This window comes from Varanus komodoensis, unplaced genomic scaffold (genome assembly GCF_004798865.1).
Source record: "Varanus komodoensis strain SLA01 unplaced genomic scaffold, ASM479886v1 scaffold15, whole genome shotgun sequence".
NCBI classification, from domain to species: domain Eukaryota; kingdom Metazoa; phylum Chordata; class Lepidosauria; order Squamata; family Varanidae; genus Varanus; species Varanus komodoensis.
Window position 1 is genome coordinate 2084087 of NW_025335440.1, and position 27602 is coordinate 2111688.

Below are 27602 nucleotides of genomic sequence, written 5' to 3' on the forward strand. Positions count from 1 at the left end.
CTTGGCAAGGGGAAGTTGGGGTTTGAATTTCCCTCTGGGGTTCTAAAGCGTGTGCTGTGGAAATTACTCAAAGGGTTATTTTGAGAAAGGGTAAAGACTACTTATTATGGGGTTAGTGTTTAAAAGATCTCTGGCTTATGCTTTATTTCTAAATCTCTCAGAGGGCTGTGTCCTTTAAAAAAAAAGGTGTTTAAAGTTTATAGCACTGACCTCAAAATCCTGACATTCTGGGACAGCAAGAATATTTGTTACAGGAAACAGAAAGGCAGGAGAAATGGTCAGGAGTCTCGACTCACACTTGCTTTTTTCACTGACCCTGACCTAGTAGCTGCAAGAGAACAGGCCCATCCCATCATAAGCAATCGCCTCTGTAAGCATCTAATGAACCGACAGTGGCGGAGTGCAGCATGGGGGATGCATTACCTAGCCCACGAAGAACCGGTTCCCTGCCCCACTGCCCAGATGGAAGGAGGCTATTCTGTTCTTTTGATTCTCTGCTGTGATTCTAATTATTCCATCTTACACATTACAGGTTAAACCTCAAAATGCCCTTTAAGCACTGTAGGTTTTCAGTGTTGTATTCTATGAAAGTTTAGACTGGAAAAAACCCCTATAACTGGGGCATTCTGGGAAAGGTTTGCTCTTTTGCTGCCTAAGCTTCTATAAGATTTCTCCTTAAAATATTCTTTCCGTATAAAATGACTAAATCATCATTTTTTGACTTCAGAAGATTGTGAGAAATCTTGGAATGAGCTGAAGCTCACAAATGTGAGGTGGCTGTGAAGATTGGTGGGAATGGTAATTCTTTGGTAAGTCTAAGAAAACAAGAATATTAAATTAAACTGAATGTTGTGAAATAATATATTGAATTATTCTGGATCATTCCCGACCCTTATGGTATATAACATTTCTCCAGACTGCCTGTCTGGACAGTATTTTCTATTTGGATAGATGCACAAGAATCAAGAGGCCAGTGGTGCACCCCAACATCCTAAGTCACTGGAAGTCAGACTGGATGTGGTCTGTCTCGCCTAGGTTGGATCGTGTGGTATCTACTGGAAAAGGAGTCAAGATCTATTAATACAAGGTTTGCACATGGGAGCCTCTTGGGCATGGTGCATAGCAGCTAAGAATAATGTATATTTTAAAATTATCTCACACAATGTGTTTTATTTCTCTTGTTACGGCCTGGATGGGCTTTTGACAAATAGATTGGTTGGAAAGGGATGCACATCCAAGTGGAGTGAGCCCCCCGCTCTCCTTGCTCATGGTCAGGTTTGAAAGGTATTTTTTCTCCCTTCCAATCTCATTTTTGGCACTGGAGCTCAGGCGCAGCGAAAGGAAGCTGCACACGATGAGGAGGAATTGGGAGGAGGCGCCATTGACCGCAAGGGCATTGGAACGAGCTCTTCCACACAGCCTAGTTTCACGGGGACTCAGGTAGCCCTGGGCTGAGTGGCTGTACAGGGACCGCTCTGCAGAAAGCTGTGTGTTCCTGCAGCCGTGGGGCACACTGGCAGCGTTCTCCTCCTCCTCCCTCCAGGGGCCATGCCGTGTTTCAAGGCTGCTTCTGCATTCCTGGTGCCACAGGACAACACAAGCCGGGGTGACGGAAAGACTGGTGTCGTTCTGAAATGCCCACTTCAGTGAGGGGCTGCTAGGAGGTTAGGCTTTTGCAACCCTCATGCTCTCACCATGGGCCACTCTCTGGGTTGTTGCCTGGGTGTGGTTGTGTGGCTGTGGGCATCAGCCCTGGACACACCACTGCCTGGTTAATGGAGCAGGAGGAGAAGCCCGCTGTGGCCAGTGGCACACCTGGTTTGATCCAGAAGCTGTCTAGAGAGGGAAACCGAAGATGGTATCGCATGACTTCTGTTTCAACACTTCCCATTTTCCCTATCTGCTGGGCCCAACAGGCATACTTTTCATATGTCTGTGGTAGGAAATTCCATCTGGAGGGGAAGAGAGTTTGGGGAGATGCAGGAGACAAAAGAATAAAATCAACAATGCAAATCTTCCCAAGAATACTTCTTTGGAGAACTGCCAGAGCAAGGCTCTCTCACCTTCTGAGGACACAGTACATGTTTCAAGGACACCGTACCCCCAAGGCTGCCACGCACATGCAGCCAGTCACTAACCAGCCAGGAGGGTCTAGAAGGCAAGAAACCTTCCGCAGAATCTGAGTACAAGGTGGGGCAGCAACAGACAAATCTACCCCTCTGAGCTGCATACTTCCTTCCGCCTGCACCAAGCTCCCCTCCCTTGACTTCCCCAGCATCCTCTCGCCACATGCCCTCATTTATTTCTCCCTCTTTATCAGAATTATCCCCCAATCACCTCTGCCCTCCTTTCTTGCCCCCCCCACAGAGTGACCTCCCCCAGGCTAGTCCCTAGTCACTTCCTTTGCCCTCACGAACCTGATCCACCCTAGTCCTAATGTCCTTACTGATCTCCCCAGACCCCTTTCCACTAATTTCCCAGTCCCCCCCATTCTCCCCCACGGTTGCCCTGCAGCCGCCGCCAACCTTCCCTCTTTCCCAGACGGCAGAAGTGATGCCCATCCCCTCCTTCCTTTTTCAGTGAGGGTGGCAGCTGCAAACGCTTCAGTCCCATACCAGCCCCTGCCCTCCACCTTTGGTTCCAAGGAATGTTGCGGGGTCTGCATGGGGTCCAAAGGCATTCCGCAAAACCACGACGAAAAGCAGCTGGAGGTGCGAGACTTCACTATGCTGTGCTCCCAGCCACGCTGTTTCTGCTTTTATGTAAATAAAAATAACAGATCACAGACGTCAGAAAAGAGCTTCAAGAACAGAGGAAGTGGTGGGTGTGGATACCACTCCGCATAACCTCAATGTGCTATTTCGTCCCTACATTTTTTCAACAGACTATTTAAAATACACCTTCTCAGCAGAAGCTTCAACCCTCACAGGAGCAATCTTAGAATCTAATTGCCTAGGTCAGCCTTCTCCAGCCTAGATGGACTACACCTCCCATTATCCTCCAGTCAGCAAGCCAAGGTACGTTGCCCAACTAGGCTGGACAAGCAGTCCTAGCTGAAGACAAGTCTGGTCAGAGGAACTGTCCCGGGTCCTGAAAGGAGAAGAACCAGGTGGTTGAAACTTAGCTAGTCGCATGTCGTGCCTGCCACATGCCTGCTGAGCACATGGGTGAGCATTGGCAGGGACACAGCCCAGCAAGAGCCAGGCAACAACCTCAGTGTGCGGTGGCCGACAGCAGGAGAGCACCGGGGGTTGTTCAATTCAGTCCGTGTTGTGGGATAACATGGCATCAGCCTCGATCACATTCTATATTGTAATTTACACATAAGTAATCTGACAGAGTTGTCCTTCTAAGACTTTGTCACAAAGTGCTTGGTCTACAAATATCCCCAAATTTCAGCCTCCTGACCTGCATGTTTTGGTTTTATTTATGTATTTATTTGTATGAGCCAAAAATACCTGGCACCAAAAAGTACACTGATTGATCCATAGGAATAGTTCTGTGGGGTGATTTTTTTTAGCCCAAATAATACTTCCCAAGGAAAGGAACAAAGCAATGTTTAACGCAGGTCATCTTGGTTTCTTTTTAAACCTACTGTTCCTAGTTAAAACCTCCACTAAACACTAAACAAATCCACCGAGAGAAAGCACTGCTATGAACTTTTTAAAAGTTAGCAGGCCCAATGACAATGATGTGGAGAAAAGGTAGAGGGGTTAAGCCTTGTTATGCAGATTTTCTGGTTTTGCATAGCCTCAGGAAGGATTAAACCTGAAATTACCTCTCCTTGCAAGCCATTCTTATGCTGATTGATACCTCCCCGGGAAGGGATTCTGACAAATCAAAGGCATTTCTTATGCAGCATTTTCCTTGCCTTAGGCACTTCCTTCTGGGGTCCAAAATGACCCCAAATGCGACTAATGCTAGTTTTTTGATGTTGGTGTAGAAAGACACAGAAGCTGGAAGATCCACCTCAACAGTCTGGTACCTTCCTGCCCTTCTCATGCCACAGAGCACGACTACTTGTGGGCTCAAACAGGATTCTTTTCTTCCGGACCTATACAGTTGTGTTTCTTTTCACCCACTCTGCACCAAAGGGCTGCCAAAAGGGCATTGCAAGGTGGAAACTTGTAAATAAACTCCTGTAGGTCACAGTCACAAAGACTCTGCAAAAGACAACTGGTAGAAGAATTTCTCAGGGCCTGTCAAGCTGAGGAGAAGGGAACAGGAGCAGACATTCCCCTGGGAGAAGTGCCATGGCTCAATGGAGAGCCCTTGCTTTGCACCCGAGCATCTGCAAGCAAAGTGAGGAAAGAACTATGCCAGAAACCCTGAAAAGTCCATGTCACTCAGTGGCTGGGTTCACGCATCACACCAAGCAATCCTGGATTGTTTCCATGGTGCAGGGATTTTTACCTGTATGTGCCTGATAGACAATTAAGGGGTTCCTACTACAGCATGGTTTCCATCCTCCTTGCTCACTTCTTCCACTGTTGGCATATATCCCATCAGCCACCATGTCTGAAATTCAATCCCAGCAGTGGCACCTGCTGCCACCACTCTTCCTAGAGGACTGTATGGAAGCTGCATTCCTAGAGGACTGTGAGAACCATGATGCCAGGTTTGGATGATCAGGGAAACCATGGTGAAGCAAGGAAACCACGGAACAAGCCCTTGTTTCTTATTGTGGTTTCTAAAAACCAAACATACCATGCTGAAATACCATGTCAGAGTTTGGATGACATAACAGACCATCCGAAGCAGGAAACCACTGTGGCTTGTCATGCTGTGTGTTCTTGCACACTCTCTATAATCCTGGACTGTGATGGAAGGTGGTTAATCCCTGTGTGATTAAGCCTGAATTGCCCATCCAGGTAGCTGCTCAGGTGTGTCTGTAAGAGCCACAGGGAGGGAGGGACGGAGGGAGGGACGGAGAGACACAGGTATAGCCTCCTTCAGCACACCACAGGGTTTGCAACGCAGAAGGGACAGGAGAGCTGCCACTGCTCCTGAGTCTGGGCATCTGATTCTTTTCCATGGGGAATATCCACACTGTGAGCTTAAGGCAGGTGGGAACTACTGTCTTGCTGTCAGTCCTATCCAGAAGGACAAGCTCTTGGAACCCCAAAGCTTGTGTCTAGTCTCTGAATTCACTGCTATCTCTGCAGCAATAGAAAAATAGGCATTTACACAATACTCTACTCAACTGGTTTGGAGCCATTGGATTGAAAATGGCAGGTGGGAATGCTGGATCTGAGGATCCACTCAGGCAGTGGGAATCTGTTGCATTTCCTGGGCTCAGCTCCCCAGGCCTTTGTCTGCTTTGTTGTAGTCATTCATCTGAGTTCCTGGCCAGGAATCGAGCCCCACATGAATGCTGGGCAATCAGGAACCCTCTTCTGCCTCACGCGCCTTTGCCTGGACTGTGGGTGATGCAGAAGAATGATGCTGGTTGCCTGGCCTTTGCTCCACGAGCATTTGTGGACTTCCTTGTAGGATGGCTTCATTTTCAAGACAGGGACGGTCCTGAGAAGACATTCTACAACTGCCAGAGGGATGAATTCCATGATTCCCAAGGATTCCCTCAAGAAGCATGAGGTGTGCGAGGCGTGCAAGCCCTCGGAAGGTTTCGGAATCCTCCCCCTATTAGCATAACTGCAGACTTACTCCAAGACTGCACGAACTGCCTCCACCCCATCTCTCCTGCTTTCTAGGTGTGTTAACGTCGAGGCAGGGGCAGCACCTGGCATCATCGTCAGGTGAGTTGCCCTGCCCCTCCCCGTCCACTGCTGGGCCATCTTCTGGCCCAGGATGTGCCCACCTTGGCATAAAAATGAAATGGGAGCAAAGAAAGGTGGGGTGGCAAAGGCAGCCTAGTGGCATTTGCATTCGCTAAATAAGCCTGGAGGAAGCTTCCCTTCCCCCATTGCAGGGGGTGGTGGGGCTGGGAAACATCCATGCCTGGAGAGCTGGAAAGCCATTGCTGCCAGTCAGTGACTGCAAGACTGGGCTTGCATGGGCCACAGGTCTCACTTGGTATAAGGCAGCATCATGTGCTTCACAGGATGCTCAAAATGAAGAGAGATCCCTGGGTGTTTAGCATTTGTGCTCATGCCAGGCTGCACATGCTCCTGTTTGGTAGTGTGAGCAAGATCCTGTCATTCTGGCAACCAAAGGGGATTGCTCTCTCTCTCTCTCTCTCTCTCTCTCTCTCTCCCTTCCTTCCTTCCTTCCTTCCTTCCTTCCTTCCTTCCTTCCTTCCTTCCTTCCTTCCTTCCTTCCTTCCTTGGGGAAGTTGTGCACTCCAGCCCAGAGTGGCAAGCACCCAGTCCAGGCTGTGTTAGCATGGAGTGGGGAAGGGTGCAGAGAAAGTTGATTAGCAGCTTTATTGTAAAAATAAATAAGGAAAGGCGCAAAGAGTGCTCCTGCAATGGTGGTGTAGAGCAGGGCACTTGATCTCAACAATAAGAATACTCAGAAAAATAACCAGAAAAATAAAGCAGTGAAGTTAGACACTGGTGATGCCACAGACCCCAACCTCTGGTTGCCATGACCCCCATGCCATGATTTCCCATCGACCATTCCAAAAAAGCAAGGGAAGTGCAAGGGGGTGTGTGTGTCATATTTTCCCACAGTCACATTTCCCCAGTTCAAGAACTGGCAAAATGTGGCATTTATGTGGGTCCAGGATGCCTGGAACTCCACAACCACTTTATAAAGGAGAATACCCATGTTTGCATCATTGGAATGGTTCTTACTTTCCGGAGGTCTGATCAAAGTGAGCTGGAAAGACAGGATCTTGGACTGGTCTCCTAACTGGAAACACAGTCGAGTAGATCTTAAAGGCAAAGGCAAAAAGTCAACTGAGGGGGCTCCTTGGGGGCTGGGGTGCCGGGTCTTGCAGAAATCTTGAATTTTGCAATGGGATATTAGCACAAACTACATACAGGAGGGTGCGGGTGTGGAGGATGAACGTATACGATGCAACCATTTCTCCATTTGTTAAACCTGCCATTGTAGTTCAACAGGAGGGGCACTTGTGTCCCACATTCTCTGCATCCACCAGGGGTCCTCAGCCGTGGTGCGGCCACTTCCTCTTGCACGTCTGTCGTGTCTTCCCGCAGCCGGGGCACGGGTGCCTTTCTGTTTCTTCATGCTGCCATGAGGTTGCTCCCCCAGAGGCCAGCACCCACCACCAACAAGCCAAGGTGACAACCCCTGGTCTCTGAGTGGTCACCAAGTTCTAGTCAGGCTCCGCTGCATGGCTGCACAGAGGCGGTGGTGGTGGGATCACTGGGGGGGGGGTCCACTCCCCATGCTCTCGACACATGGGCTGGAGTGGATGCTTTGGTTGATTTGATTATCAGCTGCAGGGCAGAACAGATGGGCAATGAAGATGCAGAGTGGCGATAAACGCTAAGACAGTCTCTCTCCTCTCTCTCTCTCTGGATCAACTCAAAGGCACCATATCAATGCCGCAGCCCCAGCATTTCTGGCAGGGATGATCATGGGCAAAGGTGAACCAGGAGGACCACTGGTTGGGCACTGGTGAGGCTCCTGTCCCTGGAGAATGCTGCAAGGGGGGGGGGTGAGGGGAGAGAGAAGGCTGAGTCCACACCAGGAGGAGAGCCAGCCCCGTGTCCACTGCAGCTGCGTGTCCATCTATGGCTCTATTCACAATGTGCTTTTCTGTACTGAAAGGGAATCCTCAAGACAGCTAAGAATGTAATAAAAGCAGCGTCCATCAAACCCCCAAGAAAAGCAAAAGGCCAACCAACAGCAACATTAGTGAAACAGGAGACACCTTGAGAGCATGCACAGAGGGTGGCCACTGGATCTGCCAGGGCAAAAAGCTCCAGCAGGAAGGCCTTGTCTCTCATGCCCTTTAGCTGCCCCTCAGGCACAGAGGGAACACACAGCAGGGGCTGTCCTAAAAATAAAGGGCGACAGCAGGTTGGTAGGGTGGGGCAGGCCTTAAGTCATCTGAGTGGGATGATTTAACTCAGTGTCCTGTACTGAGTGGAGGTTGGACCTGTTGGCCTTCGTGGCCCCTTCTCACTCCGCTATTCTCTGATTTTATGGTCAGTCTGGCTCAGTGTTGCCTACACTAATGGAAAATAGCCAGGATTTCAGACAGGGATGGTTTCCAGAACTGGACTGGAAATCTTTTCATGCAAAGCAAGTGTTCTTTTGGATATTGCCTACCCACTAAGCTAAGTCCCTTCCTTTCAGCCTACAAGGCCTGGGAGCTAGGCATTGTCCAAAGTGTGGAGTTCAGCAGCCAGAGAACATGGCCATCAGTCCAGAAATATGGACTTCCCGCTATGGGAAAGCTCTGGAAAGGCTAGCAGGGCGGCTTAAGAAGGGGCTTCATGTCTAGTACAGCACCGTGCATGACGATCTGGGCTTTGTACCCCAGTGGACAGGCTTGAATTTGGGAAATTTGGTTTCCCCTTTTGGTTCTTGGGGTACACAGGGACCTCAGTCCCAATTAGCTCCTACAATATGGGAATAACAATATATCCCATAACTTTATCACCCTGGTAAAGCTGGAGTGAGTAAAAGTGCAGCAAACACCTTTCATGTTAAAATGCAGGATGCATGACCTCTGTCCCACCATGGAACTGGGCACCCTGAAAAAGCACACCGCCGGGTGTGCTTGGTACTTACTGCGCAGGGGTGCGAGTGCTATACTGCAGTGCACACGGTACTGACGGCGAACTCCGCCTCGTTGGCCATGATATCCGTCGGCTGCAAGTTGCGGTCATACATTGGGTTTTCAAACGTTCCTCGGACATTGGTGTTTTCATGGCCAGCATAGCCATTGAACGGCACCTTCGGTCTCCTTCTATACCCGATAGGACCAAGACACGTTACAGAAATCATTATCTCCAGTATGTGAAATCTTACTGAATATAAAGAATGAGAAATCAGAGTGCATTAATAAACAAAGCAAAGATCTCCAGTCAAAGGCGCCTTGGAATTCTTGTAGGAAATGGGGAAATCAATAAACAAAAGGAACTTGTTTGGAAAAGTATTGTGTAAAACTGTTAGCACAGTTACATGTACTTCCAGTGAGCGTAATTAAATTAGTGAGCTTCTGCTCCTTGGATAGCTACAGGATTCTTTGTATCACTTTTTTCCTAAATGGGGGTGGGTGGAGCTCTGTGTAGCTATTAAAAATTAAGAGATAAAAATAATGCAAAGAAACCAGTTAAAGTTACCCTTCCCTGTGGAAACAGAAGCTGGCTAATAAGAGGCAATTAAAGGATAATTCAGACCTTTTGAATTAGGCTTTTATTATGTGCTCACCATTCCTCTGTCACAGTGGTTTACAAGTGCCTTAGATATGCTGTGACCTTTCAGGTTTGCCTCTGGTTTGTATGAGCACTTTTGTGGAATATTTTCAAGCAAGGAAAATGTGATTATTATTTCCACCCTGAAACAAAGCGCAAGTCCCACTAGTCTAATTGCGTTATTCTTCTATGCCACAGTGCCACCTACAGGTTATGTTGCCGAACGTACAGAAAGACATGAGAGTGGAAAGCTCTGATCTCAGTTCTGTGAGAAAACTGAACATAGGTACAGCGAGTTAATCACTTGTTCACTTATCCCTACCTGTGTTGAACAGGGGCCAATAGATAGCAGGAACCTGGAATCAGGACACTTTTAATGAAAAGGGCAGGAACCCTCAAAAGACTAAAGAACAGCTTACTAGTTCCAACTAGACAAAAGTGGTTGTGACTACTCTGTTTTATTGTGATGAATTCCCTGCCACAAATTACTGGGACGTGTCCAGTGGATTCAGGACAAAAGGAGAGCAGATCTGTACTGCAGTGCAGCTAAATATGAATGGGTAAGTAATACTCGAGCTCATCAAACTTCTTGAAACTGAGTGCTGGTTTGATCTGATGTCTCTATCTGTTTCAAACTTTATTTTCTTTTTTCATGAACATATTTTCCAATACTTATCCAACAATTCTGTGCCTCTTGGAAGTGCACACATTCTTGGCCCATCAGTTAATGCATGCTTGTGTGCATTTGTTGACTGTGCACAAGTTTCTGCACCTCTTTTTCAAACACATATGTCTTGTCAAACACATTATTCTTTTTATACAACTCACGCTGCAAACTCAGAAATGTGCACACTCTGGCCTTAGACTGTGTTGGAATCCACAGTTCAATTTAGAAGGTGACAGATGAGTAAATGCTGATCAAAACCAAATGGAAACACGTTTCTCTAGCATTTTCCGATCATGAGTGATTTTAAAAGGCCTTCCCATGGATGAAATGTGTATGGAATGGAGTCTCTGTATTCAGAAGCCTGGTAACTTTGATGATCAGCTGCTCAGGGGCAAACCACAAGAGGCAGATAATGCCACCTTGTTCTGTTTGCAAAACCTCCCTGGAGGCATCCGATTAGACAGAAGAGTCTTGCAAACAGAATGCGCCTTGTTTTCACAGCAGGGCAGCCACACTGATCCATGCTCTTTTGCAAGATACGTAGTTTCCCATCCCGAGGAGAGTTCCCCTCACTGCTTTTCATCATCTGTATCCGTCATTGTATTTTGACACATTTGGTTGAGCCAATAAGGTTTTTTTGGCATCTTTCTGCTCCCAGCTCCCTCCACCATTTGTAATCCTTGCCAACATGTGAAGAAGAAGCTTGCAAGCCCCTGAGCATCTCCTGCCTGCCTGTCCCAGGGCCAAACTAGCTGTGGCAGAGAGGCCCAGCCGTGCTCGCCGATCGAGAGCAGCAAAGCAGCCGTGGGGGTGTGGCTGGACTGACTCCTAGCCCAGCCATCCCCAGCCAGGTGCCCACCAGGTGTGCTGGACCACAACTGCCAGCATCCCCAGTGAACATGTGCAGTGCAGCTGTCTTAATCTTCAACCTCCTCTTCCCCAAATCTGGTTTCCCACCGACAAGGGAAAAATATGGGGCAGCATCCTCTTTCCCCCTGCAGGGATAAGAGAGACGTGTGGGGCGGCAGTCTGGAGTGGACACACAGCAGCAGTGGGGCGTGTTTTGCCTTCTCTCCCTCCACTCAAACTGCTTAAAACTAATCGAGAGAGAAAGTACTTTTCTTTTCCCAGATCTTAGTCCATTGCAACAAAATCAACCAAGAAACTTGTGACAGAGTTAAAGACCGAAGGCGCACTCCTCTGCATGCGTAGGCAGCACCCTCACCCCGCAGTTATTCCCAGCATGCCCAGCTGCTTCTTCCTGCCTTCCTTTCACAGCCAGGCAGCCACACCAGCTCCTGCTGTTTTGCAAGATAATCTCCCTCCCATGCGCATGTGTAAGATGGGGCTTCTGGTCGCTCGTTACAGAGGCTTTCAGGATGGCAGAAATCTGTTGTGCAGAACTGGAGAAAATTGGGACGCATCCCAATAGTTGCCAAAAGAGAAAGTGAGTCTCATGATGTGGGAAAAAGTGCTCACTTCTTTAAGAAGCCCAACATGTTTTGGCCCAGAATATTATTTGTGGCCTTTTGCCTGGAGAATTCTTAACAAGCTTAGCAAATACCTGCCTGTCTTCAAATGCATGAGAGACCACAGAGTTCACTCACAGCTATTTAAGGATACCCCAGAGGAAGACTGTGAATGGCCTAACCTGCCAAAACAAGTTGGGCTTCTTAAAGTATACAACTTCTTTCCAGCATTTTGTCACTCGTTCTTTTCTCTTTTTTTAAACTGCTAGTTTTTGATCACCCGTCCCAACGTGGTGTTCTGCTGAAGTGTTTCATGGTTACTGTCATGGCTAGGGATGATGGGGTGGCAGTCCAACATTTCTGGAGGACACTAGGTTGAGGGAGGCAGGGTTGATGCCATTGCAGTAGCTTTGCTAGTCAGTGTAATGCCACAAGTTTCTCTGAGATTTCTGCTTTCTTGCCTCCCTCACCTGGTCCAGGAGCTCACCTGTGCTTGTAGAGATAAAGCACAAACCCTGCAATAATCAGGGCGATGAAAGGCACGAGGATAGCGGCTGCCACTGAACTGCTGTTGGATGCAAACGGATGTCCCATTGACTCGGAATCCCGCTCTATGATTCTGCTGTCTGGAAGGGGAAGAGAGCGTTAGTCCAAATATCGCAGGGGGCAGTGGGCTTTCAGTTCTGTGATCTTCTCCTGTCCCACCCATGATGGGGCCGCCAGATCTCCATCTGCCAAGGTTGTCTGTTGTATGAGATCAAGCTCATTCAGTCCCATTTAAAGGCAAACTTTTATGAAATGCTGTACTTCGTGTGCATGCACATTTTTGTGTGAATTTTTAAATGTACACATTTCTCTCCCAAAACTTTGGAATGCTGAAATTTGACTTGGTACAGACTTTTTGCTAACATGAACACCATGGGCGACTTTTCCCCCAAATGGAACTGCATCAAAAGTATGCAAAAAGGCAGATTTCAGAACTCTGGCAATGCTGCATCAGCTTGGGGAAAGGCTTCGGAAGGGCAGATATGGCGAACCCATGAATAATACTCTTAAAGACAAGCAGGCCTCAACCAAAACCACTTCTCATATATCCATAGTGTTTGCCTACTGCTTATAACTACACTAAGAAACTCCAGATGTAATCCCTGGCATTACTAATTCCAAAATTTCTGGCAGGATTATTGGGAAAGGCAGTTGAGAAAGCAGACAGCTAGAAATGCAAGACTACACTGAAGTACTGGCAGAGTTGTGAATATCCCCCCCTCTCTCATTCTCTCTCTCTCTCTCTCACTGTGTGGGTGCATGTGCACGTGTGGTTGTGGTGGTGGGGGATGTCCTGGAGGCAGGATTCAGCTTCCTAAGGATCTTTGCATTCATGTCTTACTTCTCTAAAAGCATGCTTCTAGCCCTTGTTATAATAATTAACCTGGAAGAGAACAATACTTGGTGAAAACAGTGCTAGAGAGATAGTTGAATATAATTTTTAATAGCTAGGGACTGTTACTAGGAAACATGAATAAATTAAGCACACTAATATTTAAATGCAAGCAAAATAAGGAAATAATATGCACATTTGTTCCATTTGCATAATGTACCAACATACTCACATGTTTATATGAAAGGAAGTCAAGGGAAGATTTTGGAGTGCATCGTTTCTAAACTAAGGAGATAGGGGTGAAAGAGAAGGAACAGTGCTTCTCCCCACTGGGGCTCTTTCTATTACAGGGGTGGATCCCATTTCTACAAAGCTGCTGGAGCCACATGCCTTTAGTCTTGGCGTGTGGGCCAAGAATTATTTATTTATTTATTTATTTATTTAAAGCTTTTATATGCCGTCCCCATTGCTACACAGCCTGGGGGTGGCTCACAACATAAATAAAACAAATATAATAACATTTACAATTACAATTTACAATTAAAACTTGGAAACACACTGGCTGCATAATTAAAACTATAAATATTAAAGATGATTAAAATACTGTTTGAATAAAAAGGTCTTGGCCTGGCACTGAAAAACAAAAAACGATGGTGCCAGCAGACCTGTCTGGGGAGCGCATTCCACAGATGGGGCGCCACCGCAGAGAAAGCCCTCCTCCGGGTACTTTGCTTCCTAATATCTCTTATGGAGGGCTCCCAGAAGAGAGCCCCTGCTGCTGATCTCAAGGGGGGGGGGGCAAATATGGCCACAGGCTAAAGCTGACTAAAGCTGGGGAGGACTGAAAATCCACTCCCACAATCCCGCTGTTACCAATTCATATTAGAAAGTTTGTCTATCCACAAATAAGCATGCAACTCAGAAGCAGGCCTGACTAAAACACTCAGTGGCACTTCCCAATAGCATTTCTACTCAGATGTAGGCATGGGCATCAAATCTACTGATAAGTAAGCAGGGCAAGCCACTATATTAATCAGAAGTAAGGAGGCAGGATCACTCAGCAGTACCCCAAACAGCATTTCTTCTGTTGCAGAAGTGTCTGCATGACTCTCCAAATGGAAGCAGGACCGCAACTCAGCCTCCTCTGCCACAGAGGGAAAAGCTCTTACCTCTGATCAGGAGCTGATCTGACAGAAGTGCTTCCACTGCTAAGTACTGAGATGGGTGTCTTTTTCTGTGCTAATCAGAGAAAACCACCCATCCCCAAGAAGCTACTGATGAGAGAGAGAGAGAGAGAGGCTGGTGGGCATGAGGGGAAGCTGGGGACTGCCCAGGACCATGGGCTTGAGATTACCTGACTTTGCTTCATTAACTTCCAGTTAAACAAAGTTCAAAACACATTTGATACTTCACATATTTTAAGATTTAAAAAACCCTCATAGTTGCTTGGATCTATGCAAATTAAAGAAAGAAATGTTGGCTTTTAAAACAATCTATGAATCAATTTTTAAAAGATTAGAGAGAACTCCAGATGGAAATGTAGACAGCTTACCTAGCCTCTGGAGGCCAAACTGCCCAAAACCTTTGCCATGCACAAAACCCTGGTAGACGAACGTCCCGCTGGAGGATTCTGGGGTGACCTGCATTTTGGGAACATGAACAAACCTTAGAACCCAAACTTTCTCACTGCTTGGATATTTTGGCTTTGGAAGCAGAATGATTTATCATAGTTGTCTCACCTTTTCTTCCAATAGTGCCTGGCTAAATTTAGAATTTTGCAATAATATGAATCAACAGTCCTAAAATGTCGGAAGGACAAAATTGCGAAGCAAAGGGGTGGGACCAGCAGAGGATCACCGCCAGGAGATGCTGAGCAGCAGGTGGTTCAGTCCAGAAATGAGTCGGGCTCCTACAAAGTACCCCCTGAACCCTGAAACCCCTCCCAAGGGGCAGGATGTTTGGTCAGCGACTCTGAGGAGGCAGTTTGTGCTGGACATCCCAGGGCCGGCCAGCCAGCCAGCAGGGAAGCAAAGAGGCTGACAGGGCGGGGTGCCTGTCCTCAGCCACTGTGTGCCATGCTTGCGCTGGGCCGTGAGAGACAGGATTGCCTGCCTCACTGGCCAAGGAGGGACACACGGAGCAAAGCTGTGTGATCAGCTGGCCTGCAAGGGAGGCCGTTTCCTGGCTGCTTGGGCTGAGCTCTGCTGTCCACCCTGATTCTGCCCACAGAAAAGGCCACCCACTTTTTCAAGCAGTCTTAATTTCTTGCAACCTCCTTAATGGCCATCTTGGTCCAGAAGAATCAGGGGCCAAACGCCTGCCCAACCGAAGTATTGCCACCTAAAGAGGGAAGAAGGGACCCAGTGGGTCACCCAGGAGGGGATATTCCACAACTAAACCAATCCACTGAGAGACTTGACTCTTCGCTAACCCTTACACGGAAGGACGTCACAACGACTGGCACGCAGGCTCTCTCAGGCAGCGCACCCCCTGCACTCCAGTGTTGCTGCTGCTGCTTTCCTATCAGCCGTCATCACTTTTTCCCAAGCTCCCTGCCATCAAAGGACTCCAGGAAAATTATGGAAGCATGTGGAGGGGGTGGTTCAGAGGAACTGATTAATACGCTGGCTTGCAAAAGGACTTACGTGTCCATCTAAAGCCCACTTGTCACTTTTGAATTTGTTCATGAAGATCTCCACTGGCCCTGTAATCTGGTACACCTGGAGAAGGAGATGCACATCTTCCCTTTTGTAAATACCTGGAAAGAGAAGGTGACAAGAGGGTTGAACCACAAGAGTTTGTGGGCTTGCCCTGCTAAATGGAAAAGGGGGAGGATGAGATAAAGAGGGCACACTGCAATTTGGAAAGGCAGCAGTGCAGTGAACTTGGATGCTCTGGGAAGCTGTAGGGCTCTTCCACACACCAGGTGTGTACCCAGTAATGTGACGGTACACTGTGAAGTGAGGGAGCTCATCACACCAGGCCCCACAGCCACAATCCAACGGAGGTCCAAACATTCAGCTAGCTGTCAACAAACCAATTTTTGCTGCTTTTACCTCTACCAGGAGCAGGGCCATTGTAAAGGTGGGTGATAATTCAAGACCAGATCGTTTAGGAAAAGACAAACCAAAGGAACAAAGGAAAACAAAAGTTGCTTTGGAAGATAGCTCCAAGCAGCATCTCGTTGCTGAAAAATTCATTGGCATCTCCTCTATTGCTACAGGTGGAACTGGACATTCTCATGGAGTTGGTCGACACCATCGGCATCCCTGCTGATCAAAAAGTGCCAGGGCTGCTCCGTGGCTCTCGCAACACCAGTATCTGCGCCCAGTCCATGTGGTGCCCTGCAGGAGCTGGGATGTTCCTCCACATTTGATGGATTAGGTGGCCTGAGGCTGCAGCAAGCGACGTTAAAGCATTTGTGCTGGTGAAAAGCCCTGAGAAGATGGCTTGCTCCCAAAGGCTCCCTGCAAACTGGGAGAACGGGGGAAGTTGTACCCGCACCTTCAAGTAAGTCAGTGCGCAGGGATGCGCGAAGGGACAACGAGGGGAAAGGGGCCTATCTGCACTCTCCTGGCCAGGGACCCAGTCCCAGCTGCTCCTGGCTGTCACTTGCCCCTGCCTAGCAGCCCCCACCCCTGCCTTGTGTCTTCCAAGCAGCCGAGGAAAACGGGCATAAAGTGCTCCCAGGTCCTGAGGCAGGAATTCTACGCCACATTATCATGGGGTGAAGCCCCACCCTGCGCTGACACACTGGGGCAGTGGTTCTCCAAGATTCCAGGCAGGGCTTTTCCAGCCAGGGATCCAACTTGCGCTGCTCCACAGCTCCTCCCCCAGAGCTGGCGCGGCATCTGTGCTCTCACCTGCGTGCTGCGCAAGCGGGTGCTGTGTGAGGCAGCTCCCCACCCGCGTGCGAATGGACAGAGCCTCCCCCCCCAGAGGAATGGGGGCCGCCTCACCCGACACTTGCAGCTCCACGCCACTGTGGTCTGTGAGGGTGGCGTTGACTTTACTGGTGACCGGATCAAAGCTGGTGACGGAGAGCATCGCCGGCTGCTTCTTGCCCAGGTACTCGTAGGAGCCTTTCCAGAAGGAGTTCCTTGCAAAGACATCTGGAGGAACTGAAGCAGTGCAAGGTAAGAACAGGGTGAAGAGGGTGCTTGGGATGGGTGAGACAGTTGGTTAGGGGCTGGGAGCAGAAGCATGGCTCACGTCTGAATCCTCTCCTTTCCGCATTTTCCCAATCTTATGTTTATCTTTGAGAATGTCTCCAGTCTTCAGTTTGGTTCACCCTGAACTTGGAGATTTGTTTTTTTAAATTGCATGACCATTCCTAAGCATTTGTGCTTGTTTTTCTTTTCATCTTTGCATTTCACATGCTTTTTTGCCTGATGCATCTTTGCGAGTATAACGCATATTTGAACATTATTTTTTCTAATATATGCTTTCTTCCTGCTGTGCATCCCTGCTTTATTTGTTTTGCAGGAGACTGTTCAGAGCAGGGCCTTTCCAGTGGAGGGGCCCATTTCAAGCCACTCTCTTCCTAGAGAGATGGGATATTTCCTTCTTTTGTTATTGACTAATTTAAAAAAATAGGATGGCAATTCTAGCTGTGTCTGATTATAAACTCTGTCAAGATTTTTCTGACCACTTTTTAAGGCTTCATGTCTATTTGACTACAAACTTTGTGTCCCTGTTCACCAGTGGCATTTGCAGGGGGATTTCTACAATTTTGAAACACAGGGAGAGAAAGATTTTATTTATCTATTATGAGATTCCATCATTCTCCCCCTCCTGCTCTCAGTCTTATCCCCACAACAACCACCCTGCAAAGTAGGCCGGGCTGCGAGCCTGTGACTGGTCCAAAGTCATTCAGGCAGCTCCGTGGCTGAGCAGGGACCAGAACCTGGATTGCCCGAGTCCCAGGCCTGTGCTCTTAACCTCTACCCCACATCGTCTGTCAGGGGTTATTCCTTTTCTCACCTTGCCTTTCCTTTCTTTCTCTAAGAATTATAATTTTGTCAACTCTCATCTCAGAAGGTTTTTTTTGGGGGGGGGATGATGATGATGATTATGCTGGGTCTTACCACCTTTGCTTATATGTAGGGCAAAATAGGGCTTATTTATTTAAAAATATTTCTTTCCCACTTTTCTCTCACTTGGGGTATCCCTGGGGAGGACCTCAAAATATAGTTCTGGGTAAAAGCAAGATTCCCCTTCCCCTTCAATGTGCCTTTGTCTGTTAATTTACCTTGCATTTAGATGCTATTCAATTAAAATGCCTCAGCTGACAGATGGCATATCAGTTAATTAATGGCCTCCTGATGTTGCCTGCGGAGGGGGCAGAGGAGTGTCTTGAGCCCCCACTGCCAGGTCCCACAACCCCAGGACTGGGCCTCTCGAGGCTGAGCCCCTTCCTGTCCCCCTCAGCCAGCATGGAAAGAGCCATCGTGAGTGTCCCCGCCACCCCAGCCATGACTGAGCCTTGGAGGAGGAAAAATGGGCTGCCAGATGTGGGGAGGGGAGGGGCTGGGGCCAGGACACAGGCCAGTTCCTGCCGATGCCCCAGCCCATCCCTTCTCCCTCCCTGGTATGTCATCTGATCGCATGCAGAGAGAACCAGGGTGCAAGGGGCACTCCAGCAGAAATCGGCACTGCCCGGCCTCATTCAAGGCAAGAGATGCAGAGCAGCCTCTGAAGTTTGAGGCGGGGGCACCAGGATTGGCCCTAATGGAGCGAGTCTTCATAAGTCAACCCAAACCTGCCCAGGCTTGTGGGCTGGGGGCTGGTCTTGTCTTCCACGGCTTTATGCAGCTGATAGCAGGATTTAATGAGCACAAGGAATACCTGACACTTTGGGAAGCGGCGGGTCCCTTGCGGTGCCCACGGGTCTCCCACTCGGTTGAATATCCGCTGGAAAAGACAGGAGAAGGAAGAGAGGATGTGAGTCTCCAAGCCGAGCACCACAACCTGGAGGGACGGGAGAGGGTTTAGCATGGAACGCCTCCTCCAGGACTGAAGAGGACCAGGCTTGGCTGGGCCCAGAAAGCACCCCTTGAGGAGGGGCAGGGCCACTTCCCTGGAAGGAACTGCAAATCTATACACTGTGTATGGTGGAGAGGACAGAGCAGGCAAAGAGAGAATCGCACTGCTGGAGGGTCACCCAGGAGATCCAAGCTGTCTGGGACAGTCACGCAATACAGTTAGATTTCAGGAGAGGCACGAGTGATGGATTCCACCCACAGCACATAGTGAACTCTCGACCTGTCCCAGCTGGGGGCACTACCAGCAATCCCAGTAGGAGGTCCTGCAGAGGGAGACAGCTTCTTCTTTATTTCATTCCTACAGCTCCCCCTAGCAAAGCTGCCTGGGCAGGAGGAAGGGAAGTAGGGCCATTCTGCCAGCCATTCCTCATTGGTTCAATCAGCACCAGAACTGGGCCTGGAAGCAGACGGATAGCCAACCCCAAGGCAGGACCAGTTTGCCCTGACTGTTCACATGTAGGCTTCTCTGGGAGCCTTTCTGGTTGAGGATTTTAAAAGCACCTTCCACAAACAGCGGTGAATAAATAAAAGCATTCACCTTGCAACAACTGGCCGGAATGGCTAAAAGGAAAGGAAAGGGGGTCTGGCAAAGGGGTCTGTTCCCCGAGAGCAGGTCTGCCTATAGATCTAGGCCCACCATGGAGCCAGCATGCTCTAAGGGGGCCTGTCTCTGATTCAGCCCTGCCTGGGAAAAGACAGTGGGGAGGGGGGCTCTCTGGCCTCTTTATGGGGGCCCCTGGCTAGCCTCCTGCCGCTGGTCCAGGGGCTTCTTTGGACTGGTGTAGAAAGGCAGCCTGGTGCCCTGCAGAAGTTTTCAGATACATGCTGGCAAGAAAGGCGGGAGATTGTCATTCCAGCCATCCAGAGGGCGCCAAGAAGAAATGGCTTAGAAGCCTTTGGGGCAAGGGAAAGCATGTTCTGTGAAAGGGTGGCTGGGGCAGTGCAAGACATAAATGGGGAAAAGAGAAAGGAAGGGCTGGGTGGCGGGTGAGGAGCGGGCAGGCCCCCCTGCAGTCTGCGTACCGAGGCACACGGGGGGCTTCCCTGTCCAGCTCCCATCAGCTTTGCAGGTCCTGTGCTCGGATCCTCCGGTGAGATAATAGCCGCTCTGGCAAGAGTAGATCAGGGTGTATCCGAGGGAAGGCAGGTCCAAGGCACCCACGTTGGCATGGGAGGGGGTTTCCGGCTCCTTGCAGTTGTGAGCTGTGGAGACATGGCAAAGACGCGTGGCCTGCTGGCAACTTGCGCAGATGTGGGCGCCACAGAGGCAGCCGCTCACGTGCTTCAGTGGGGATCGGTCACCACAAGGGGCAGGGTCTCCGGTGGTGGTGGGGGGCACGTGGTTTGCTCACATGTCACAGTGCTTGCTCACCAGGGGAAGAAGAGGCCACCCCGAGCTTTGCTGCACTCCAGCGCCCCCACGATGCATGGCCACAAACGGCATTGCGTCAAACCGCCAAGGCCCGCTTAGTTGACACAAGGGGCCAGTGGGGTTGCTGCCCTGGGAAAGAGCCTTCATGGGGTGGGGGGGGGGGCACAGATCTCTGGTCTCGGAGTGCCAGAAAGAGCAAGGCAAGGCTTGCTGGGTGCCTAGGGGCTCACGGGGTGCCTTCCTTCAGCCCTGGCAGGCCAGTTCTGGGGCAACTTGGCTGCCAGCCAGACCAGAAGTAGAGGATGAGGGAAAGGCACACATGTCCTGCCCCTCCCCTTTACCTCTGCTCTGAGAAGAAGGGCAGCCACGCAGGAGTGCTGGGAGGGCCATGGGTCCAACACGGAGAACACGCTCCACATGCCACAGGCTCCGAGTTCAGTCCCCTGCATCTAGGGATGGACTGCGACTGCCTTCAGTGCAGACCAGCCTCCAGGTACTTTAGACTTCAGCTGCCATCACTGCCAGCCTGCATGGCCCGTGAGTAGGAGCTCTGGGGCTCGCAATGCAAAAGGGTGGAGGGGGCGCCGGTGCACTGACGCTGCGACGTCCGCCAGGCAGGTTCTTATGGGCTGCTTGCGGACCACCCTTCCCTGCTGACCTGCTTTCCTGCCCACCCTCCTCTGCACGGATGACTTGCCGGGTTGCCACCTGATTCCTCCAGACCAGCAGCCCTCCCTCCCTCCCTTCCTTCCTGGAGAGGATCCAGTCCCTGAAGGCAGCCAGGCAGCTTGCCCTGCTGCGTGCGCTGACCCCCACTGGGCTGCCCCACAGACGCCAGCCGGGCCGGCTGCGGAGGACCAGGCCGCGAGACTCACGGATGCAGTCTGGCTGCACTCCGCTCCACGTGAGGTTCGGGAGGCACGTTCTTGTGGTGGAGCCTTGTAGCAGGTATCCTTTGTGGCACTTGAAAAAGACAACGCTCCCAACCTGTTGCAATGGGAAACAGAATCATAGAAAGCACAATGCAGCCGCGCCGCAGACTCAGGACTAGCTTCGGTTCCCAGCCTTCTCACTTTTTAAAACCATCCAAGTTGTCTGCCTGCCTCCTCTGCACCAACTTCTCTCTCCCCGCACTTCTCTTTCAGGTGACTAAACGCCTGGAGGACAAAATTACTAATATTTCAACTCCCAATGCATATGTGCATTTTACTGCCAGTTCTGGAACTGTACCTACTCAGACCCTGACGTTCTCTTTGGGGGTCCTGCTCTGGAAGTCTCCTCCAAACAAAGTGAGGCAGGTGGCTACCAGAAGAAGGGGTTTTTTTTTCCAGCTGTGGCCCCGTGGTCATGGAATGAGCTTCCCGAAGAAGCCTGCCTGGTGCCTACTCTGCATTATTTTCAGCACCAGGTAAACCCCTTTTAATATTCCCAGTATTGTAACAATTTAACTTTTTAATTTTAGTTTTCATATTGCATTTTATCCTGTGCCACTGCCATGCCTCTATGAGTGCGAAGATTTCAAGAGAATATGCTACCCTGCTTGTGCTCAGGGTAGTGAACATTTGCATGATTTGCAAACAGAAATGAAATTCTCATATTTCTTGAGTTAATTGTAGCTCACCTAATCAAAAGAAATGGTTAGAGTAGCATTTGGTACACCTCTGGTTTAACAGCAGAAGTCAGAATTAATACACTGAATCCCAGGATAAAGGCTGATGAATTAGCAACGTTGCAGGGATAATAATTTTAGAAATCTACTTTTGATCTTATGCCCACAAAAATGCATTATTAATTGCTTCTTGTGATTCATCTTGGTAAGTAATAAGCTTCGAGAGAGAAAAAGGGAATGAACTACATGGCCGGGGATATACAGAGTATATTAAATCCATTCCATTTGCATTCCATGAATTGATGGCATCTTTCATTCCATCATAGGCTCATTGACAGAACTGAATTTTTTACCATATTTTTTCTACTTGGGGTAGTTTGCATTAATATTAATTCTCATTAGTACTTATGCACACTTGCACAACTGTGTAAATACATATGAATGCAAAGGTGTGTCACTGAACACTTAATGCACAGGAATGCATGGCACCACTGACCAAATGCATATTACTGCTAAAGTGAGCTACAAGAAACCCATCCTTAAACTGAAAAACAAGTCCGCAAGTCTGCAGAACCTGCCCAGCTCAGGAGAAGTCAGCCCTCAGCAGAACCTGCCCTTGCAGTCGGAGAAATCTGAAATACTCTGAATCAGTTGTAGATTTCTCCTTCATAGCTACTATGTGCAGCGGGACATGACAGTGTGGTGTAATGGTTAAGAGCATGGGGCTGGGACTCAGACGATCTGGGTTCTAGTCCCCACTCAGCCATGGAGCCAATGGGGTGACTTTGGGCCAGTCACAGACTGTCAGCCCAACCTACCTCACAGGGTTGTTGTTGTGGGGATAAGATGGAGAAGGAGAATGATGTAAGCTGCCTTGAGCCCTTTGTAGGAAAAAGGCAGGATATAAATCGAAAAATAAATAAATAAAATAAAATAAATGAGTCACTACATTATGAAACTGCATTAACGGATGAGCAACTTAAGAGAGGATTTGGCTGTCCAGTTCCCAGGAAAAGCAGTTGGGCACAAAAGTCCAGGAATATGGAACAGCAGCAAAGGGCCTTCATCCAAGCCTTGCTTGCTTTGGGGAGTGCATGCTTGGACCAATAGCCCTGTGAAGACCACCCTCCTCCTTCCTCAGCTGGCAGCCATTCCGGGAGGCTGTCATGGGAGGGGGAGAAGGGGACCTGTTCCACCAGGCCGGCTACAGGGATTCTTCTTCCCTTCTTCCTGCCCCATTCCTTTTACTCATCCCACATGCCCTTCCAGATTGCAGGCCTGCCAGCAGAAGCTGCCATGCGTGATTGGTTTTAGGCAAGCGGCATCAGGAGCCCTTTTGGCTGAGGAGCAGCAGATGGCATAATTTGAGCAATTAAATAAATAAGAGGCCGGCATAGCCACACCCCACGATGGTACTCTGGAGAAGAAAAGAACAGTGAGGAGCAGCTGCTTGGTGCCAAAGGCATGCTTTTGGTTTGCACTGCTGCCAGTCGCCAAAGTCACTTCGGTCCCCATCCCAAATCCCCCTTCCCTGCCTTCCCTCTTTTCACACAGTGGCAGCTTGATGCCTGCAGGAAGCACAAAAGCAGGCTGTGAATGGAGCTGCTCCTGCTCGCTGGGGCTCTGAACTACCCGATATACCGAGGGGTGGTTTTTCTCACCCCGGGGGCAGCAGGCAGCTTGACAAGAAGCCACGGGGGGCGGGGGGGCTGCTGGGCCCGAACCTGTCCAAACCCATTTCAAAACGTGTGCAGTTGGAGGCCCCACCCTGTGGAAGCAAATTCCATTTTTTAGCCCTGGACCGCGTGAAGAAGCACTTCCCTTTATCTGCCCTGGACCTCCACCCATTCAACTTCATGGGATGTCCCCACTGGATCCCAAAGGTATAAGAAAGGGATAAAACCAAGTCCCGGCCCTCAGTGAAGAGGACTCCATGTGGGTGGCCACAGCAGCAGCACTCAGTGTGTCTGCATGCACATTTCACAGTGATGGACTACACCCATCAAAGGTCCAACTTGTAACAAACTCCTTTCTCCTTTCCCCTCACCCCAATTCCATCATAAACTCAACATTCCTCATTAATGATTCCATGAATTGGGAAGACAACTCAGATTACTGATGGGGAAGATCTCCTTCTTCCAGAGCAAGACAAAACAATGGGCGTCTTATACAAAGGTAAAGTTCCTTATAGGATTTGCTGCCACAGGGTGTGGCGAAGTTTAAATCAGACAATCTGACAGTGAATAGGGCCAGTCAATGGTTAAATGCAGCCCCGAGGTTCAGAAGCAGCCTTGGAACAAACCTTGGGAGAACAGCAACGCCCGGGAGATGCTTTTGCCTTCCCGCCCTACTTAATGGGACCTTTGTGGGATCAAAGCCACCTGGTGGCCCCATGGTGGGGACTGGGAAGCCTTTGGCCTTGTCTAGCAGGGACCTTCTTGTTTCTGCTTCTGTTCAGTCGCGGGACTCATTACGTGGTTGGCAACTGGTCCAGGAGTCAAGAGGAGCAGACATGGCCAGGTACTTTGCGTACAGAGAGAAAAATGAGCTGAGAGAACGTATTGAATGTTTGTGTGGAGAGGGCTGGGGCTGAAAATGATACCTTACCTGATAACCTTGGGAATTGTTCTGTGTTCCAAAAAGGGGCACTCCAGGATCTACACATGTTGTAAGAGTTGCATCTGAAAAAGGAACACACAAATGTGGTGACAGTTTAACTAGCTTTATTCAATCCACACACTGGAGATACAGCCCAGTTCCACCAGCTGGGATTGAGATTAGATTTTCACAGGAAATTCGTGAGCTCTCAGTTCCTGCCACCTGGACACATCAGCTCCCACAATGAGGGATGCGGATGATGGCTTAAACGGAATTGGAGGAATGCGATTCTGTATTTTCTTTGCACACAAATCTGGGTGAGGAGCAATGGCTTGAGTGTTCCCTGCTCCTGAATGAGTGATGGCTTCAGTGGAGAGGAGAGGTGGTGGCTCGAACCATGGCAGCTTGGGATGGGTCGCTCATGGTCTTGAAGGGAAGCCTTGATCTTCTTACCTATGCAGCTGGGCTGAGTTCCACTCCACGTCCCATCAGATTGGCAGAACCTCCGTGCTGACCCCACCAGCACCAGTGGGGGCAAGCAAGAATATGAGACAGAGGAACGGTAGGTAAACCCCCGGTCTTCACGTCTTGCTTCAGCTGGGATCCCTGGATCACCACAGAAAACAGCTGCAAAAGAGCATCCAGACTACCTTAAGGAGGGGCGGTTCACTGGAGTAAAAGCTCCTGACTCCCAGTTCATAAGGATTTCATTTCAGTTTGCAAATCACTGGAACTTGCCCTGTTTGCAGTTTATGAACCTGTAATTGTGTTTGAAAATTGGAAGTCAAACTGAGCTTTGATGTGAAGTTTGGAAATGTTGGCAAGCTTAAAATCTCCTTCACCATTTGCTCGCACCTACTCCCAAGCTGAATCTAATACCTCATCTTACACATGCGTGCACACGGCCCAGAGCAGTGATTTTTAAAGAAAACCTGGCTGCTAGCAGAAGGGTTACTCTGGCTCCCTTCTGCCTATGTCTGTCTTGATGTCAATTATTGTTTAATTAATTTCTTATCTTTCCACCATCTCTTGGCAGACAAACTGAGGGAGAACAGAAGGCAAGCTTCTATTTTTCACTTTTGCTTCTGCTCAAATTTAAAACAGATCTTCATTCGTGGTGGCAAATCACCATGTGGTGCTGTGCTGAACAGGAAAACCTGTTTGTTGAACAACAGGTGGGATGAGGTGCACCAAACGCAAACTGCTTTTTCGCGTCTCTTAATGGCTCTTGTACAGCTGCCAGCTGCCTTGGGAAAATGGGCACCTGAAAGCCCAGTCTAGAATCTCGGCCAGCGAAACTCTCTCTGAATGGAAACGTTCAGTGTTTACTTAAATACAGATGCCGTCCTCTTTGGAGAAAGGCCTATCGCCAACAGCTTCCTGGCCTGTGTCTGTAAAGAGAGCTTAGCTCCCCTTTCACTGTCAAAATGAAGGGTGAGTTTGTTGGCAAATATGTTTCCCTCTGGTGGAAGAACATGAAGCGTGGGAAGTGGGGAAGAATTTGGGGTAGTCCTTTGGTGGGTGGTGGGGTCTTCAGGGAACGCTCTGAGCGGACGGTGAGGAGAGGTGGGGCACCCACCCCAAGGTGGTGCTCCAAGCCTCTCTGCCCCTTGCAAAGGCATGACTGGCAGCTGCAGGGTTTTGAGGTCCCCCAGGCAGGGCACCCTCAACAGCCCCCCTTCTGCCTTCTGGGCCCTGCCTTCTCACACTCTCAGCAGTGCTACCAGCGGGTCAACAGGCAGGACCAGGGAGCAAGCAGGTAAGGGGTATCAGCCTCTGTCCAGGTAGAGATGGGAGAGCAAGCAGTTTGCAGCGGAGAGGAGGAGGAGGAGCTCCAGGGGCTTCTTCAGGGGCCTCTGCTGGGTTGGGGGCCGGACCAAGGAAGCCTTTAATGGCATCCCTTTCCCTCAGGCTGCTGTTCCCTGGGCTTCAGTTGCCATTTGGCACCATGAGCATCCCCATCTCTCTCCTGAGCCCTCTGCAGTCGTAGCACCCATATGCGAGGTGTGTCCAGAAAGTAATGAGCATGAAGTCCCCACACTCGAGAAGAGCTCCGTGAAGGGAGAGGCTGGCCAAGATTGCTTGGGGTGGGGTGCCAGGCATACGTTGGAACACCGATCAGTTGCATTCCAGCCCTGCCAGAGTCGAGACGTTCTCTTTCGTGACACCCTGGTCAGGTGCCTCGTATTAAGAATAATGCAAGTGAGTCTGGAACAGCGGCATGCGATAAAATCGTGTGAAACTGGTAAAAGTGCACCAGAAACCTTGGAGATGGTGAGGGAAGCTTATGGAGAAGCTGCACTGTCATCTGCACAAGGGCACCGATGGCATGAGTTGAGATCAGCTCAGCTTGGATCCTTCATCACGACAACACACCAAGTCAGAGTGCTTTGGCTGTCAGAGTTTTGGGCTGAAAAGCACATCACGGTGCTTCCCCATCCACCACACAGCCCCGACTTGGCTCCTTGCGACTTTTTCATCTTCCCAAAGATGAAGAATGGTCATCCACATTTTGGCAGTGTGGATAACGTCCAAAGATGCAGGTCTCTGAATGCCATCCCACTTGAAGACTTCCAGGAATGGAAAAATCACTGGAAGCATTGTGTACACTCACAAGATGCATACTTTGGAGGAGAAAATGTTCATTTGTAAGAATTTTCAGTACAAGAATTTTAAAAATATGATTCTCATTACTTTCTGGATACACCTTGTATAGCAATATGAGTGCTGTAACCATTCGCTCCAGGCCGGAAGGGGCTTTCAGGCCATGAGCCATGTCGTGGGAGCTGAGTATCCTGCACTAGCCAGTGAGAGAAGGATGTGGGCTGGAATGCTTGCACAGAAAAGGTTGGACATTTCCCCCTTAGAGTAGGCAGGACAATCCTGCAGGGAGGGCGGCCCATTGTCCCGGGACCCCTGGAAATGACCTCTTTCATAGCTCTCAGCAAAGACAGACAAAGCACTTACTTCTTACCCAAAGGAACAATAGAAGCAAGCAAGTGTCCTTCCCACAATTAGCATAAGCCAGAAAACTCATCTTTCCCTTAGACACAGGCAGAGATAGATTGTGCAAGAATCAGGGCCAAGAGGTGCGCACACTCTGGACACACAACCTCTGGACACTCAAGCTCTACACACAAGCTCTGATCTCAAGCTCTACTGCTGCAGGACA

The 27602-nt window shown here is 49.4% G+C and overlaps 1 protein-coding gene across 1 annotated transcript in view; it reads right to left on the reverse strand.

Moving 5' to 3' along the window:
• Positions 1-8685: 8685 nt before the first annotated feature.
• Positions 8686-27602, reverse strand: part of LOC123020788 (CUB and sushi domain-containing protein 2-like) — a 429441-nt gene continuing 410524 nt past the window's right edge. Inside the window, exons 51-60 of the mRNA XM_044424965.1 lie at positions 24884-25057; positions 24440-24513; positions 21099-21210; positions 19875-20054; positions 18655-18720; positions 16767-16928; positions 15453-15565; positions 14360-14447; positions 11917-12055; positions 8686-8845 (exon numbers count right to left, since the gene is read on the reverse strand). Of these exons, the coding sequence (XP_044280900.1) occupies positions 8686-8845; positions 11917-12055; positions 14360-14447; positions 15453-15565; positions 16767-16928; positions 18655-18720; positions 19875-20054; positions 21099-21210; positions 24440-24513; positions 24884-25057 (1268 nt within the window). The remainder of the gene's footprint in view (positions 8846-11916; positions 12056-14359; positions 14448-15452; positions 15566-16766; positions 16929-18654; positions 18721-19874; positions 20055-21098; positions 21211-24439; positions 24514-24883; positions 25058-27602) is intronic.